The sequence below is a fragment of the Octopus sinensis genome, linkage group LG2, assembly GCF_006345805.1.
Source record: "Octopus sinensis linkage group LG2, ASM634580v1, whole genome shotgun sequence".
NCBI lineage: Eukaryota > Metazoa > Mollusca > Cephalopoda > Octopoda > Octopodidae > Octopus > Octopus sinensis.
Genome location: NC_042998.1, coordinates 196,361,589 through 196,381,090, shown reverse-complemented (window position 1 = coordinate 196,381,090; position 19,502 = coordinate 196,361,589). Strand labels below are relative to the sequence as shown.

Genomic DNA, 19,502 nt, shown 5'->3' with positions numbered 1-19,502 from the left:
CCACACGTGATTGAATGGTGCTTATTGCGTGCTACCAGCACTGGTAATGGCCACAACTACAATTTCCATTTGATTTGATTTGATTTTGATTTATTAGACTCGATAGATCTCCTCAAGCACGGAATGTCGCCTGACGATTCAAAGGTACTTTTTAAATAGTCTGGTTATGTGACACTGGTGTAGGCCAAGGCTGTGATCTCACTTTCCTTGCTGGTCTTCTCAGTCACAGCATGTCTCCAGAGGTCTCAGTCTTTCGTCATTGTCTCTGTGAAGCCCAACATTTGAAGGTCATGCTTCACCACCTCATCACATATCTTCCTGGGTCTCCCTCTTTTGCAGGAAATGTCGTCGGTGGCATCCTCTTCCTCCTCCTCCTCGCCATTGCCTGGAATCGAACTCGGAATCTTGAGGTTAGTAGCCCATGCTCTTAACCACTATGCCATATGCCCGTGGGTTAAGAGCACGAGCTACTAACCCCAAGATTCTAAATTCAATTCCAAGTAGTGACCTGAATAATAATAATAATAATAATAACAACATTGAAAAATATCTTAGGAATGATAACCCAGGTTTGAGATTTCCCCAAGACACCTAATGAAGGGTGGAGGGTATATCAGCCGAAATGTCGTGTTAACAACAGACAAGATGAGGACAAATATCTGTCAAATGTGAATAATTCCTCATCTCTTAAATATAGAACTGCAAGGATACAGTACTTTGTTGTGCAACCATGATATATCACCAAGTATATTAAAGGTTTACAAGGCAACATTGTGCCTTACTTTTGTGTTAGCAGTGCGATAGTCTCATTTTTATGTTCCTCTCTATAGATTTTCTATAGAATTTCGATCCAGCCCTGAAAGTTATGATGATTTGTATTTGAATATGAATACAATGGTTGAGAAGCCAGTGTAATAATTACATATTAATTATCTGATCCCTATCGTCGTTATATTTCCAGATTGATTGCTTGATCAAGCTCAGCGGCATGCCTGACCTAACATTGTCTTTCATGAATCCACGCTTGTTAGATGATGTTAGCTTCCATCCGTGCGTGCGTTTTAAGAGATGGGAAGTAAGTATATATCCTGCCCTGTTCATCTCTCTCTCTTCTTTATTTACCTCTGCCTTCTGTTGTAACTCTGGAAAATATTCCATTCTCTTCAGATGTCAACAGCACTTTATTATCTTCATCATATAAACCAGAATAATTGCTCTTAACCCTTTTGATAACAACCCGGCCAAAACTGCCTCTGGCTCTGTAGTACAAATGTCTTGTTTTCATAAGTTCTGAATTAAAATCTTCCACCAAACCTTAGTTACAATTTATGTTCCTAACACTAGCTTAATGATAACCAAGTTGTTTTACTAAATTCTTTGTTATATTTAAAATAATTGAAAGAAACACAGAGCATCTCAATAGAAATATGGTAACAAAAGGGTTAAAATATATAATAGAGAAACAATTCTTAACCCTTTTGATACCAACCTGGCTGAAACTGCCTCTAGTACAAATGTCTTGTTTTCATAAGTTCTGAATTAAAATCTTCCACCAAACCTTAGTCACAATTTATGTTCCCAATACTAGCTTAATGATAACTAAGTTATTTTACTAAATTCTTTGTTATATTTTAAATAAATTGAATGAAACACAGAGCATCTCAACAGAAATATGGTAACGAAAGGGTTAAAGACTTTTGTCTTTAGTAGCAATAACTTCAGCATAATGGAAATAATTCTTGACTGGTGTAATTACATGAATAGTTCTGTCAGAATGCAATTAGAAAGAACTGGTTAATTCATCAAACTTTACTGAATATTATAGTGATATTTAATAATGCCAGTCCCAGGAGGTAGATTTTAGATGAAATAATTATAAATTATCTTTTGACAGCTTAATCGAAGGAGGAAGATATGACACTCATCTTTCATGTTTCTGAAGTCGTCCAAATTAACAACTTTACTTTTCACGAGTTTTGAGGGTGCCTTGTAAGGCCAATATTGGCATAAAACCTACAGTTTCAGTGTAGTTGTGATGAAAACTACCTGCCTCAACTTGCTATAAAAGCAGGTAGTAATTTTACCTTGTCCTTATTCTTAGTGCAAGTTTTGAAGAGTGCAGTTCGATTTTAACAGCTAATATTTCAAAGCTTTAATGGAAGTGACAAAGGAGCATATTCGGCATATTTTGAGTTCAATGAAGGCAACAATGCAATGGAAAGTGTGAGGACTATTAATGCAGTATATGGGGATTGGACAATAAGTGTAAGCCAGTGTCAACATTGGTTCCAGAAATTCTGAGCTGGAAACTACAGTCTAGAAGATGAGCCTTATTCTGGAAGATCTGTAGAGCTTGAAGAGGATGTTCTGCAAACCATGGTGGAAGAAAATCCCATTGTAACTGTTGAGGAACTAGCAGAGAAGCTTGGATTTGGTCATTCAATTATTCATCGACACCTGCATGCCATCAGAAAAATGACCATCTTTGGTTTCAAGATGAAAGGTGTTCTTCCATCAGGATAATACTCAGCCACATACAGTGGGGATGACATTCGAAAGGTTGGAACAGTTTGAATGGGAAATGATGCCCCATCCACCATATTCACCGGACATTGCCCCATCTGATTATCATTTATTCTGCAGTTTTCAAAATGATTTGGACGGGAAAAATATGAATTCTGTAGACGAGGTCAGGACAGTACTGGAGGAGTAATTTTTGTCATGGATGAGTGAATTTTGGAAGAGGGGCCTTGCAAGTCTACCAGATAGATGGAAGAGCATTGCAGAAAATGAAGGAGAGTATATTTAAGAATAAAAAAGAACTTTGTTTATCTTAATTTTGAAAAATAAAAGAAGTATATTATTTATATACATTATTTATAGGATGATCCAATATATATATATATATACCTTCCTTCTTGTGACACTTGTGAAGACCTGTTGAGGCAAGTGAAAATCAAAATCAAAACAAATCAAAATAGATGAACATCAATGGAATTTGTATCTTTGTGGTACCAGTGCCGGTGGCACGTGGCACACAAGAAAACCATCCGAACGTGGCCGTAGCCAGTACCGCATCGACTGGCCTCCGTGCTGTGGGCATGTAACAAGCACCATCCGATCGTGGCCGTTTGCCAGCCTCGTCTGGCACCTGTGTCGGTGGCACATAAAAAACACCATCCGAGCGTGGCCGTTTGCCAGCCTCGTCTGGCACCTGTGTCGGTGGCACATAAAATCACCCACTACACTCTTGGAGTGGTTGGCGTTAGGAAGGGCATCCAGCTGTAGAAACACTGCCAGATCTGACTGGCCTGGTGCAGCCTTCGGGCTCCCCAGACCCCAGTTGAACCGTCCAACCCATGCTAGCATGGAAGGCGGACGTTAAATGATGATGATGATGATGATGATATATATATATTATGAGCTTCTTTCAGTTTCCATCTACCAAATCACTCCGAAGGCTTTGGTCAGCTGAGGGATATAGTAGAATGCACTTGGCTAAAGTGCCACTCAGTGGGACTGAACCCGGAACCATGTGGTTGGGAAGTAAGCTTCTTACCACCCAACCACACCTTCTCCTATGTCCATGTATATATTTGTTGTGGTGTTTGTTATGAATTAAATATGATGAAGACGAACACAAAGCTTTGTTCCTAATTACAATCATTCCATTGTCTTTGTCTTTTCAGAGTGAGCGAGTTCTTTCTTTTGTTCCTCCTGATGGTAACTTTCGACTCATCTCCTATCATATAGGAGCCCAGAAGTGAGTTTTTGCCATTTTCTTCTTCTTCTTCTTCTTTGCTTTAGAACATTATCTCCTTGTTGTCCCATCGGCCACCCGCCTCCCATCAGAAGCAGCGACTATTCAGGCTTTATTTATATTTGTTTTGCAATCCCAGAATTTCGGAATTACTCACTAAACAGTTTAGAAAAGGACGTTAAGTGGCTAAGTTGTTAGATTAACTACCTTGAACGATTTAGATAAATCGACCCCAATATTTATGGGTTTTTTCATGTCTGCTACCTTTAGGATAAGTTAGTTTCTTTTACCGAATGACTAAGTTAAGGGGACATAAACAAACCAGCAGTAAAAGTTTCCAGGTGGTGGTGAGTAGTGACAAACATACGAACTTGTACTTATCTACACAATGAGCTTCCACACAGTTTCCATCTACCAAATTCACTCACAAGGCATTGGTTGGCCTGGGCCCTATAGCCCGTGTTCGGATGTAGGGTTGAACCTAAAACTATGTATTTGCAGATCAAACTTCTTAACCATACAGACATGCCTACACAGGTATCAGAGTAATTAGGAAAGATCTTCTCTTCCACAGTAAAAGATAAAAGGGTCAAGTCCCCCTTTGGTCATGAATGACCATAGGATTGCACCCAGAAAGTTACCTTCCTAGGCACAAGTACGGGCAAGGTTGTTTTATGGAAGACCAGCAGTCACCATGCATACCAGCCTCCCCTCTTCATGCTACCGATGTTGTCCAAGGGAAAGGCAAAGGCCAATACAGCTTGGTACCAGTGATGTCGCAACTTATTTCTACAGCTGAGTGAGCGAACGAAGAACAGTACCCATGACCCCTTATTTGGGAAGGTGGGTGTCTCTGAGGCTTGTTGGGAGGGAGTCGTCTTTGGATGAAGACCTGGCCCAAATGCGTGCAACAGAGAGAAATCTGCTAAAGGCACCCAAGGGCTGGGTGGGAATGTTAAACTAGGTGATGGGTCAAGACTCCATCAAAAAACAGGCCTTGTCTAGTTTCTTTGTACTGTATTCTACTCACAAGGCTTTGGTCAGCCGAAGACTATGGTAGGAGAAGCTTGCTCAAGGTGCTGTGCAGTAAGATTGAACTTGGAACCACATAGAGTAGTTGAGACCAAACAATGTTGACTGCTTCATAAGGTACATTGTAAAATTCATGTTGACCAGGGCTTGGATTATTACTTGGTGGTTTATTTGACCAGTCACCATGAGGTTTCCAGTAAATTTGTCTCTACCCTCAGCAATAAGGTTCCCACTCCAATATTGTTACTGTTAAACATGCTTTGAAATAATAACTTTTGCCAAGTAAAAAAAAACTGTGGTGGCACCACATAGAAAGCAGGCATTACTCTCTGTAAAGTGGTTGGCATCAGGAAGGGCTTCCAGCTTTAAAAACCATGTTGAAACAGACAAGTGGAACCTAATGCAGATCTCCAACCATGCCAGCTCCTGTCAAATCATTCGATCCATGCCAGCATAGAAAACAGACATTAACCCTTTTGTTACCGTATTTATTTTGAGATGCTTTGTGTTTCTAACCATCCGAATGTGGCCGTTGCCAGTGCTGCCCTGATTGGCTTCCGTACCGGTGGCATGTAAAAAGCACCATCCGATCGTGGCCGTTTGCCAGCCTCGCCTGGCACCTGTGCCGGTGGCACGTAAAAAGCACCCACTACACTCATGGAGTGGTTGGCGTTAGGAAGGGCATCCAGCCGTAGAAACATTGCCAGATCAGACTGGGCCTGGTGCAGCCTTCTGGCTTCCCAGACCCCTTTGCACCGTCCAACCCATGCCAGCATGGAAAGCGGATGCTAAACGACGATGATGATGATAGCAAAGAATTTAGTAAAATACCTTAGTTATCATTAAGCTAGTGTTAGGAACATAAATTGTGACTAAGGTTTGGTGGAAGATTTTAATTCAAAACTTATGAAAACAAGACATTTGTACTACAGAGCCAGAGGCGGTTTCAGCCGGGTTGGTAACGAAAGGGTTAAATGATGATGATGATGATGATGATGATGGTAGATTATAAATATAATACATTATTAGATTGTTTGATAATCGTCAGTGATAAAAATCAGTTGAGTAAATATCTCTCATCAATGTAGATCAATACTATCAATATATTAAAGTAACCAATTGTAGTAATTAAGGAAGAAGGTAAATAGTTTACATCATAGAGACAAAATGAATTATTTTGTTTATTGCTCTCGTCATTTCCTATTTAAAGCATTATTTTTCCTTTAATCTCAGTAGCGTTTGATTTCACCTTTTTACTTATATTGTCACCTGAAAATATTTGCATTGTTGACTAATTCCTAATAATTATAAAACAGTAAGTAAAAAACGTTTATTTTATTCCTTTGTTCTTCACCATTCCACTATTCTATGGAATAGCAATATGGAGATTTTAACAGGATTTAGAATAAGTTCAGTAAAACTATCATAGAGTAGAACTTCGGTTTACGACTGCCTCTGATCACGAATATATCATGCTTTATATATATATATCACGTGACCGACCAGACCATCAGATGTTGTTACACATCGCTGGTCACAATGCGTTCGCATTGTTTTAGCCTTTGAATGACGCCACCCCGCTGGCTAAGCAAGCAGGCCAACAGAAAGAGTGGGAGAAAGAGTGGTGAAAGAGTACAGCAGGGATCACCACCCCCTGCAGGAGCGTTGTGGAGCTTTTAGGTGTTTTCGCTCTATAAACACTCACAACGCCCGGTCTGGGAATCGAAACCGCGATCCTACGACCGCGAGTCTGCTGGCCTTACTGCTGGGCCATTGCACCTCCACATATATATATATAGCATGATTTATTCATGATCAGAGTTGTTCGAATACCGAAGTACTATTGTATTGATAAAACTGCTATACTGGTATATTTGAATAGAAAAGTGGTCCCAGTAAGGTAAAATGCCAAAGTATTGTATATTTAAAGTTAGTATATTTAAATAGTTAACTAAAGACTTGTTGATAATTCTACACTGGTGCCGGTAGTCATTGAATTAGAAATAAAGGGTGTTAAAATGGGTCTATACACAGCATTTTTTTTTTATAAAACTACAAAGATAAGAGGTCCATAGATTGTAAATGACAATTCATTGAACAGCTCTCTTGCTTATTTTGGACAGAGTTTTTATCTACTAATTGCATGGATAATATCAGTTAATAAAAAATATGGCAAGTAACCTCGATATATTTGTACTAAAAGAACGTAGGCAAAAGTGTTACAAATTTGTCATGTTGAGAAAATGTGCAGTAAATTTTACCTTGAAATCTAGTATCAGAAGCCTGTACAAAATATGAATATAATATGAGTATAATAGGTGCAGGATTGATGTGTGGGAAGTAGCTTGCTTACCAACCACAAGGTTCCAAGTTCAGTCCACTGCATGGCACTTTGGGCAAGTGTCTTCTACTATAGCCTCGGGCCAACCAAAGCCTTGTGAGTGGATTTAGCGGATGGAAACTGAAAGAAGCCTGTCATATATATATAAAAAAACTTAACTAAATATTGCATGGCATTTTGTCCTTTATTTTACCAATTCTGACAGCTTGTTTCATATTTTTTTAAATGTCATTAATTAACATTTCATCGTTTATCTTACTAATTTCTATTATGGATAAACTAATTAATCCTGTGTAACTCAGAAAACTTTCTAGATTGCATGTGAGACTAATTAACTGATTGATTAATTAAATATGTTGCTCATCTATAAAACTTTCCTGAGCCATTGAGGGAGGAACCAATATAAAGGTGTGCTTGATCTGCTACTAATAGCAGCAAAATCTGTTTGGTATTGGTATAGCCATGTGATTAAGATACTTCACAATCCTATGGTTCCACATCCAATCCTATTGACAGGTGTCTGCGGCAGGAATCTTTTATCATTATCTTGGACTGTTCTAAACATTGTGATTGAAATTGGAGTAGATGAAAACAACATGGGAGCCTGTTGGTAGCTGTACTTATCTTTAATTATTTAATTAAACTGTTGTCTAGTTTAACATGATTACCACCTGGTCATCGGATACCTATCATTTTAAGCATCTAAAGATCTTTTTCCTACCAGTTTCAGAGGCCCTACCAAAATGCCCTGAGTTTTGCCCGTCTTTAACTGACTGGTCTTTAACCTTTTTCCTATCCTTTGTACCACATGTGATACACAGGCCACATGTGATACACAGATCACATGTGATACACAGGCCACATGTGATACACAGGCCACATGTGATACACTGGCATCCATGTATCATATTTGAAGCACATGCTGAATTCTTTCCAACCACTAGAGTAACTTGGGGCTTATGAAAGGAAAGCTTTGTGTCACTCAGAGTGTGCTAGTGGCACACAGAAAGCACTGGGGTTGGCGGCACATAAAAAGCACCCAGTACACTCTGTAAAGTGGTTGGCATTTGGAAGGGCATCCAGCCATAGAAACCATGCCAAAACAGACAATGGAAGCTGGTGTGGCTCTTGGTCTTGAAAGCTTCAGTCAAACCATTCAGCCCATACCAGCATGGAAAATGGATGTTAAATGAGGATGATAATGATGATGATATATGAAACATGGGCTAACTAAATGTCTGACAACAAACATGGTTGCTTAGGACAAACTTATGAGAATGCTTCGGATAAGCGAAGGATTAAGAGAATCAAAAATGGTTTTAGCAGGATTTAAATTGAAGGGTCATCCGGCCCCTTGAGTCTTTTTTCATTATCAGTAAATTTAAGATATGTTTTCAACTTGTTATGGATGGAAATTTAAACAAATTATATTTATATTGCTTCACTAAATCTTTAGGCAGAAAGAAACTCCATTGAAACTCACCAACAACTAATGACATAACTTGAACTAGAAACTAACGTTAATTAGCAATTAATATTGTAACTGTTATTATAAATATTATGACAAAAAAATCGGACATCTACTAACTTGGACAACACAACAGTCTGACACCAACAGATATTAACCAATAAAGGATCCTGTATGTGGTCGCTTGAAATCATGACCAAATCTCACTCAAGTCAAATTCTACTGTCTTTAATTTAGACGTGGAGGCGCGTGGCTTAGTGGTTAGGGTGTCAGCATCATGATCGTAAGATTGTGGTTTCGATTCCTGGACCGGGCGACACGTTGTCTCCTTGAACAAAACACTTCATTTCACGTTGCTCCAGTCCACTCAGATGGCGAAAATGAGTAACGCTGCGATGGACTGGCGTCCCGTCCAGCTGGGGAACACATACACCATAGAAACCGGGAAACCAAGCCCATGAACCTGGCTAGGCTTTAAAAAAGGGCACTTTTTTTTTTTTAATTTAGACACACAGGACAAATATACAAAAGGTGGGATGGTCATAACTGAAAAGCCTTTGATCATAAGTTTACTTGATTACAGCTGACCCAGAGTTGTACAACACTACCAAGAATACCAAATGAAACTAATTAAGTTTAATTAAAATTAATTAAAAAAAAAATAAATATTTCCCATCTGTGTACCAGTGTTAATGAAACTTGCATGTATAATTAGATATGTGAGACCCTTGTTGCACTTAAATATTATCTTGGTTCTTTGCAGATTAAATAGTAGATTATGGTAAGTGCACCGTTCTGACTAACCCCGTGGACAAGTTCTTACTAACAGAAACAGTCTTGCGCTGCTTGTTGCACACAAGCAAATTGCTTCCTTTTGTTACTTATCTGCACCATGTCTCTTGCTAGCCTTTTATTACTATTATTATTATTATTATTATTATTATTATTATTATTATTATTATTATTAGACTTTATAGGACCGAGGTAACTCATCCGGAAGTTATACACAAATAAATAGAAGAGTACCACATCATGTGAAATTGGTTGAACGATATTTCGGCATCTAGCGTGCCTTCCACAGGTTCAAAATTACATGTCAGTCTATTTCATTTTTTGTTAAGACTATATAGGACCAGAAATCGAAATCGCTCAAAAATCAATGGAAATTGTAGTTGTGATACCAGTGCCGGTGGCATGGAAAAGAATTCATCCGAACGTGGCCGTTGCCAGCGCCGCCCCAACTGGCCTCCATGCCGGTGGCACATAAAAATCACCAACCGATCGTGGCCATTGCCAGCCTCGCCTGGCACCTGTGCTGGTGGCACGTAAAAAGCACCCACTACACTCTCAGAGTGGTTGGCGTTAGGAAGGGCATCCAGCCGTAGAAACTCTGCCAGATCAGACTGGGCCTGATGCAGCCTTCTGGCTTCCCAGACCCCGGTCGAACCGTCCAACCCATGCTAGCATGGAAAGCGGACGTTAAACAATGATGAGGACCAAGGTAACTTATCCAGAAGTTATACACAAATAAATAGAACCAATTTCACATGATGTGGCACTCTTCTATTTATTTGTGTATAACTTCTGGATGAGTTACCTCAGTCCTATAAAGTCTAAACAAAAAAGCCAAGTAGACTGACATGCAATTTTGAACCTGTGGAAGACATGCTAGATGCCGAAATATCGTTCAGCCAATTTCACATGATGTGGCACTCTTCTATTTATTATTATTATTATTATTATTATTATTATTAAAAACCATTTATTAGAGACTCTTATGTTATAGTCTCATTTTTTTCTTCCTTTCTTAAAGAAACTGCATTGTCATTAGAAAAATTAAATTTTTTTTTTTTTTTATAAAAACGTTTCCAAGAAGTTTTTGTAGATATCCGAGTGGTACATAAACTAGCAAGGGATGTGGTTGGAGATGATGTGTTGAAATTTAAATAATGAAATCATCGAAGAGTCATGTTAATCATTTATAAACACACACACACACACACACACACACACACACACACATGCACGCACACACGCACACACACACACACACACACACACAACACACACACACACACATTTATCATTGTTATAAGAATTTAGAAAACTCAAGAGATATGAAGTAAATCATTTTTAATTATGGACCTTGAAGTAGCTAAAGCTATAAATAATAGCTTGTAGAATATTGTGTTAAAAAAAAACTTTTGGATGGAAAAAAGTTGAAGGCTTCCCATGGGACATGAAGCCAGATCTTCTGTGGACATGACAGATATTCTAACCATTACACCAAAGCACCCCCTTCAAATTTTTCCGTCCAATTTAGAAGCTTTGTTCATACCAATAAGAATTGTAAGATGTTTACGTTATAACAAAGTAGAAACTTTGAGAGAGATACGAAGTAAATTATTTTTCTAATTGTGGAGCAGAAAGTAGATAAAGTTATAACATACAGCATGTTGACTATTGAGTTTAAAAAAATACTTCTTTTGTCTTCTCTCTTTTACTTGCTACAGTAATTTGACTGCGGCCATACTGGGGCACTGCCTTGAAAAATTTTAGTTGAAGGAATCGACCCCTGTACTTAATCTATCGGCCTCTTTTGCTGAACTGCTAAGTTACAGGGATGTAAACACACTGTCCCTGGTTGTCAAGTGGTAGGCGCCAAATACAGACACACACATATATGATGGGCTTCTTTCAGTTTCCATCTACCAAATCCACTCACAAGACTTTGGCTTGAGGTTATAGTAGAAGACACGTGCCATGCAGTGGAACTGAACCCGGATCTATGTGGTTGGGAAGCAAGCTTCTTACCACAGAGCCATGCCTGAACTTGGATAGAAAAATTGATTTTCTTTTTAAAGACCAATATTTACATACTGTTAATTATCTAAGGCAGTGAGTTGGCAGAATCGTTAGCACACTGGGCAAAATGCTTAGTGGTATTTCATCTGTCACTATGCTCTGAGTTCAAATTCCGTCGAGGTCAACTTTGCCTTTCATCCTTTCGAGGTCATTGAATTAAATACCAGTCAGGCATTGGGGTCAATATAATTGATTGTCCTCCTCCTCCCTACAAAAATCCAGGCCTTGTGCCTATAATAGAAATGATTATTTATCTACTTTGAATTCCACTGTTAAAAACTAATGTAAATAATATACTTCGATTCTTCATCCGTACTCATCATAAAGTCTTACTGTACTTGTATGATAGCATGACTGGCACAGTTCCACTGTGTCTCCTTCTTGTAGACTGCTGTCTTTTGACAGAGGAAAACCTTAGTAGTTTACATATGCTGACAAAATTCTATACAATCAATTTCTTTTGCTCTTCCAGACTTCTCTCAAGTTCACCATGTGACTTTGTTTCTCTAATCTGCATTCCATTGATAGAACTTTGTATCTTTGTTACAAACCAGTTCCTTCTTTACAGAGAAACTTCAACTACTAGGCAAAGGAGTGGCTGTGTGGTAAGTAGCTTGCTTACGAACCACATGGTTCTGGGTTCAGTCCCACTGCGTGGCACCTTGGGCAAGTGTCTTCCACTATAGCCTCGGGCCCACCAAAGCCTTGTGAGTGGATTTGCTAGATGGAAACTGAAAGAAGCCCGTCGTATATATGTACATGTGTGTATATGTTTGTGTGTTTGTGTTTGTCCCCCAACATCGCTTGACAACCGATGCTGGTGTGTTTACGTCCCTGTAACTTAGCGGTTCGGCAAAAGAGACAGATAGAATAAGTACTAGGCTTACAAAGAATAAGTCCTGGGGTCGATTTGCTCGACTAAAGCCGGTGCTCCAGCATGGCCACAGTCACATGACTGAAACAAGTAAAAGTGTAAAAAGAGTAAAGAGTAATTAAAAACAGAAGAAAACATACGTATATAATACTTTTTTCCCCACTTGTTTCAGTCATTAGACTGTGGCCATGCTGGGGCACTGCTTCGAAGAATTTTTAATTGACTAAATTAACCCCAGTACTTATTATTTTTTTTAAGCCTGATAAGTTATTCTATCAGTTTATTTTGCCTAACTGCTAAGTTACGGGGACATAAATACCCCTACACTGGTTTTCAAGCAGTAGTGGGGGACAATCACAGACACACACACACAATGGGCTTCTTTCAGTTTCTGCCTACCAAATCCACTCACAAGGCATTGGTTGGCCCAAGGTTATAGCAGAAGACACTTGACCAAGGTGCCACACAGTGAGACTGAACCCAGAACCATGTGGTTGCAAAGCAAACTTCTTACCACACAGCCACACCTAACATACATACATACATACATACATACATATATATATATAATCCATTGGTTGTCTTAATTCAAGAATGAAGGGCATTGGTCCTTCATTGAAGGACTCAATAGAATAAAATGTAAAATTAGGGGATTCCTTTATTATTTTCTGGGTTTGTACTGAATTTTGTTTCAAATTCCCCTCCCAAGGTATCGGTCAACCAGAAGCTGTGATAGGAGATGCTTACCCAAAGTGTCACACCATAGGATTGAACCGGGAATCACACGGCTGCAAAGCGAGCTTCTTAATTATACAGCTATGCCTCAGCTTACCTAACCACCACCACCACCATTAACAACAACAACAGCAACAACACCATATTAAAGTTTTATATTGGTTGACATCTCATTGTCTCTAAAACTATGTTCTTAAAAACCATTTGCTCTCTTTCTCTCCTTCCTGTTCTCAATATTAATGACTGTCTTTCTCTCCCGAGTCTTTCTCTCCTGAGTCTTTCTCTCCTGAGTCTTCCTCTCTCGAGTCTTTCTCTCCTGAGTCTTTCTCTCTCGAGTCTTCTCAACTAATCCCTCAGTTTCGTTCATTATCTCTTCTACTAATATATTTGTCCACTAATCGTTTGGTTAATGCCATAACTAATGAGGATGTGAATGTTTTCTTTAATCACCCTGGCTGCAACTAATATCAGAGCAGCAGACTTCCACTGAGACTTTCTGATTCTTTCGCTCCTTCTTTTGCTTCCTCTTACCAATGCTGGAATATTCTGTAGGTAGTTCTTTTTGCTTAGATCTCTCTTTTGTTTCCAATAGAATTTAGTAGTGTTCTATAGTTTTCTGCAAGAATTTGGCTGTTCACTGGTAGCATCGCTGCTGCTTGGCACCGCTGCAAGGAACAATATGCAATACTGATTGTTTGCCATCATAACATGGCAGTCCTGGTTTAGGATGAATGTTGCTGTAATTTAGCTCCAGGCGACATCGTCTCCAGCTGGCTATACAACACGATCTGTAACCTTATATTTTTGAACAAGGGAATCTAGCACCCCCACTCATCTCACAACAATCTTGTTCTGAGATTTACAAATAGTAATTTTCTAATTCATAGATCAGTGACTAGTTGTCACTTAAAAAACTGCATATTTTGAATGGGAATTTGGCAGCCCCACCTCTAGCTGAACAATTATTCTGTGCTGATGAAGGGAAATAACCTGGAAATTGCGATACACAGATATTGTTTTGAGCTGAATGGGGGTGCTAGATTCCCTTATTCGAAAATATAAGGACACAGATCATGTCGTAAAGCCAGCTGGAGATGATGTCTCCTGGGGCTAAATTACAGCAACATTCGTCCTAAACCAGGACTGCCATGTTATGTTGGCAAACAATCTTTACTCCAAAGTACTGTTGCTGAATATCTCTCATTGTGAGATTTACAAATAGTAATTTTCTAATATGCAATATTATTGGAAGGTGTCAAAATTCTTGTGGCCTCCCAGTCGGCAGTTAATGGAAGGAATGTCTTGAAGTAATATAGCATTCTATAGTGTTCCAATAGAATTTAGCAATGTTTAGTATTCCAATAGAATTTAGTAATGCTTAGTATTCAAATACAATGTAGTATTCTAGAAATTTCTGTTCAATTTTAGGGTTTGTTGTGATGTGAAATTTACAACTTTGAGTTTTTGTTTCTGTTTGTTGGTTTCTTCATAATTAGATTTCAAATAATTATCTTTTAAATATCTTCATATTCAAATACATTATTTACCTGTGTCTCAGGAGGGTCATTACGCCAATAATACATACACACACACACTGGTTCTGTTTCACTTCTTTTATTGTTTATTTGTCAACTGGTTAACCATTTAATCAATTAAATAATCTACTCCCCGCCAAGTTTTTGTCTTTGCAAGGTACTTGGTGTTTCTGTCGGTGCTGGTGCCATGTAAACAGCACTGGTGTTGGTGCCATGTCTAAAACACTGGCACTGATGCCACATAAAAAAGCACCCAGTACATTCTGTAAAGTGTTTGGCATTAGGAAACCTTGCTAAAATAGATAATGGGGCCTGGTACGGATCTTGTCCTTACCAACTCCTGATAAACTTTTTAACCCATTCCAGCATGGAAAGCAGACGACGATGATAATAATTGTTTGATTAATCATTTGGATAATCAATCAGTCAGGTTTGTCAAAGTCCTTTCATCACCATTTACCATTTACCACTTCATCAATGACATGCCCTCTCTACTCTAGGTCTGATTCAGATGTGAAATAGACTCTGGTGAACCTCATTGACTGATTTGATTGACCAAACAATTAATCAAACAATCAATTAGTTAATTGGTTAAATGGTTAATCAATTGACAAAAAAAAAAATATAAAGAAGTGAAATATAACCAGTGTTTGTGTATGTGTTATTGACATAATGACCTTCCCAAAATACTACAAAATCTGTTTCAAAACACGAGTTCACATTAAGAATCTTGCAAACCAAATACAAAAATGAAAATATTTTTATCAACTTGTGTTTATAGATGATGTTACAATATTAAAATTTCATGTTTCTCTTAATTCCTGCCCTACTTTATTGTGATCCGTTTTTACTTAATTATATTTTTACTTCCAGACATTCTTGTTAAATCCCATGTTTATCTCTCTCTCTCTCACCCTTCCACTTTGATGTTTCATTTTGTTTTGATGAGAAACCTAATGAAGTTGGCTATTATCAACTGCTGCTGGTGCTTGTTTGTTTGTTGAGCGAAGCGGTCTTCGTCCCAGTGTAGTGGAAGAAGTCTAAACATGGTCCTTTGCTATTCGTAAGACCCGCAGAAGAGAAAGCAGGTCAACCCTCGATACCGAGAGCATCGACGGATGGATGAATGCGCATCCAGGCTCAGCAGTTGCGTAGGAAGTCGGGGACAAGAAACAGGAAGAAAGAGTGAGAGAAAGTTGGAGCGAAAGAGTACAACAAAGGTTGCCACCACCCCCTGCCGGAGCCTCGTGGAGCTTTAGGTGTTTTCGCTCAATAAACACACAACGCCCTGTCTAGGAATTGAAACCACGATTCTCCGACCGCGAGTCCGCTGCCCTAACCACTGGGGCATTGCTGCTGGTGCTGCTGCTGTTAGATATAGTTATTCAGATTGATAAAGGATCCTCCAGCTAGAGTCTTCATTTTCAGTCTTCTGTGAAAATATCTTTGGCTGTGGGTAAACAAGTAAGGGTTACCTCAACGAATCCTGTCTGACCCATGCTAGCATGACATGGTGAATGTTAAAATGACTATTACGAAGGGGTCAATGGAGTCAAGTGCCAACATTCCTATGTGGCAGGCTTGTGATTGTTAAGAGATTTCTCTCTGCATGAAACAAATGGTAGCCTTGTTAACCCACAAATAAAGAATATTTATCCACCAATGCAGCATTGAGCACTCATTCTCACTTTTGATATTAGCATATATATGTATGTAGATATGTATATATATATATATATGTGTGTGTGTGTGTGTGTGTGTGTGTGTGTGTGTGTGTGTGTGTGTGTGTGTATATGTGTGTGTGTGTGTATGTGTGTGTGTGTGTATATGTGTATATGTGTGTGTGGTGTGTGTATATGTGTATATGTGTGTGTGTGTGTGTGTGTGTGTATGTATATGTATGTATATATATGTATATATATGTATGTATATATATGTATGTATATATATGTATGTATATATGTATGTATATATATGTATGTATATATATGTATGTATATATATGTATGTATATATATGTATGTATATATATGTATGTATATATATGTATGTATATATATGTATGTATATATATGTATACATATATATATTTGGAGGCGCAATGGCCCAGTGGTTAGGGCAGCAGACTTGTGGTCGTAGGATCGCGGTTTCGCTTCCCAGACCAGGCATTGTGAATATTTATTGAGTGAAGGTGCCTAAATCTCCACGAGGCTCCAGCAGGGGGTGGGGGGTGGCGAACCCTGCTCCACTCTTTCACCACAACTTTCTCTCACTATTTCTTCCTGTTTCTGCTGTACTTGTATTTCAAAGGGGCCAGCCTTGACACATTCTGTGCCACGCTGAATCTCCCCCGAGAACTACATTAATGGTACACACGTCTGTGGAGTGCTCAGCCACTTGCACGTTAATTTTACGAGCAGGGTGTTCTGTTGATCGGATCAACTGGAACTCTCGTTATAACCAACGGAGTGCCACAACGATATATATATATATATAATCAAAACAAGCAACAAGGATATCCAGAGGTAATGCAGTACAATCGTTTCATGCGACTCCATTTAATTGAACAATGGAAATATTACATCAGTTTTAAAATGTAGAGCAATCTTCAGCTGCATAAAAATATAGAATATAAATTGATGTAATATTTGCATTATTCAATTAAATGGAGTCACATGAAATGGTCGTACTGCATTACCTCTGGATATCCTTGTTGCTTATTTTGATTGTAATCACCCCATTTTGAATTATATGGATAATACCATACCAAATTCTGGTGCCTTCAACTTAAGTACCATATTCAACTGAATCTAAATTTTTACTGAACTTATATATATATATATGTATAGCAATAATTATATAGAATATGGAGATGTGTTCATCTTCAAGATTTTTCTCTCGTGTTATAATTACATACGGCATATTTTTACAGTTGTTACAACCTACATATGTTTTCGCTGTACAAAACACGACCAGTTGCACATGCAACTGTGCATGACTTTCTGTGCAGCTTCTTCAGGGTCAGTCCATTTGGCTTGTTTCAAAATGAACTGAATACAGTTAGTTGTTTGTTAGTTAGGGTTCAGTGGGAGGTAAGGGAAGTTGTTTTGAAACTTGTATGGTTGACCCCTGTTTCACACTTGCTGTAGCCAGGGTTCTACCTAACTAGGTCAAGGTTAATATTATTGTTTTGGATGGCCTGTTTATCTATTGTAGTAGTCAGATACCTAACAACCTTATATTCAAGTGTATTGCTTGTCATGTAATGTTTTTAGTTATATACTAGTAGTATCGCCTGGCGTTGCTCGGGTTTGTTTTGACCCTTTAGAATTGGAATTTTTGAAAAGTAAAAATTTTGCATTATGTAGCTTGTTATTCTCTTTAAGTGAACATTTTTCTGGTTGAAATACACCGAAAAATGGCGACACAGCAGTCAAAAAATCGTAAAAAATAGGGATTTTCATAGAAAAAAAGCACCTTTTTGATGTAAATAATTTTTAGTGTTAACATGGTCTGATTTGAATTTTTTCTTCTACGGAAGGAAGAGCAAGCCTTCTTCTATCATACTCTCAATTTTGGTCAACTTGTGCCGCAGGGTCTTGGAGGAGATAGTGTTAATTGAAGGCTACCAAACCTGCCATAAACAGACAACTTCAGCTTTACATATATAGATCAAACTTTTGAGTGCTAATGCATGAAACTCTCGACCATTGAATCACTCTTTAACTTCCGCCATACACAGACAACTTCAGCTTTATATATAGAGAGATTTACTGGCTGTGTTGTCTATGTTTGGTAGTGTAAAGTGGGTGAAACATATGCTAGGCTGAATATAGTAACATGTAGAAACACGTGTAGGTCATAACAGTCATAAAAATATACCGTATGTAATTATAAAATAAGAGGAAAAAATGTTGAGGTTGAACATGTCTCCATGTCCTCTATTATTATAACTATTTCTAATATACACTCTAGATTATATTACCATCCAGTGAAGCAGTCACGGAATTACCCATCGGAGGAATTTACAGAGTCAGTGACAACTAATAGTTGTCATAGATGTTAAAGTCTAATCAATGCAGTTAGCCATAACCTGGAACATAACTGAGAGCCACCACAGTATCCGCCTGGACAATATATCTTTCCAAACTCACACATATATATATATATATATATATATATGTATGTCAGACCGACCTATTTTGTCTTGCAAGTTACTTGTTGACCTCACTGGTGCCAGTGTCACGAAAACAGCACCCAGAACATTCTGTAAAGTGGTTGGCATGAAGATGGTAACCAGACATAAAAACCATGCCAAAGCAGACATTGTAATCCAACGCAGGCCTCCAACTTGTCAGATCTTGTTGAATTATCCATTCTATACCAGCATGGAGATTAAATGATGATGATGCTGATATCAGTCACTTTGCATTATCTTGAATAACATGACTATCTTAGAATGCTGAATACTTCTATCCCACCTCTTATCCTGTATCCTTTTTATAAGCCATCATTCACTGCCTCTATCACTTAAGCTTACCACTCTGTAAAGAGGCTGGCCAGCAACCAGACACATTGGGTTTTGAGTTCCTTAGTTATGTTGAAGACATAACTAAGTGCTTGTGCCATGAAAAACAAACACAGAATACTTTTTGTAAAGTGGTTGGTGCTAGGAAGGGCATCCAGCTGTAGAAACCATGATTAATATGAAACGTGAGGGAGATTAGGTCCTCTCACTCATTTAGGGGGGCAGCAGTCCTCCTGAATACATGCTAACTCCGTGATGAACTATCCAACCTATGCCAGCATGGAAAGCAGATGTAAAATGATAATGATTCATCATCATCATCATTATCAATATCATCATCATTTAACATCTGCTTTCCATGCTG

At 38.4% G+C, this 19,502-nt stretch overlaps 1 protein-coding gene across 15 annotated transcripts in view; it reads left to right on the top strand.

Annotated features, from left to right (window-relative positions):
• The window catches only part of LOC115229090 (AP-3 complex subunit mu-1), a 70,189-nt gene that overhangs the window by 13,020 nt on the left and 37,667 nt on the right, over positions 1-19,502 (top strand). For 13 of the 15 annotated variants that reach the window (XR_004997953.1, XR_004997952.1, XM_029799524.1 and 10 more), the window contains exons 7-9: positions 962-1,075; positions 3,690-3,763; positions 9,365-9,382. Coding sequence is in view for 13 of the 15 variants with exons in the window: in XM_029799524.1 (XP_029655384.1) it covers positions 962-1,075; positions 3,690-3,763; positions 9,365-9,382 (206 nt within the window). In the remaining 2 variants the exon portion in view is untranslated. The remainder of the gene's footprint in view (positions 1-961; positions 1,076-3,689; positions 3,764-9,364; positions 9,383-19,502) is intronic. The other 2 variants (XM_036500658.1, XM_029799552.2) reach the window with 1 other exon arrangement.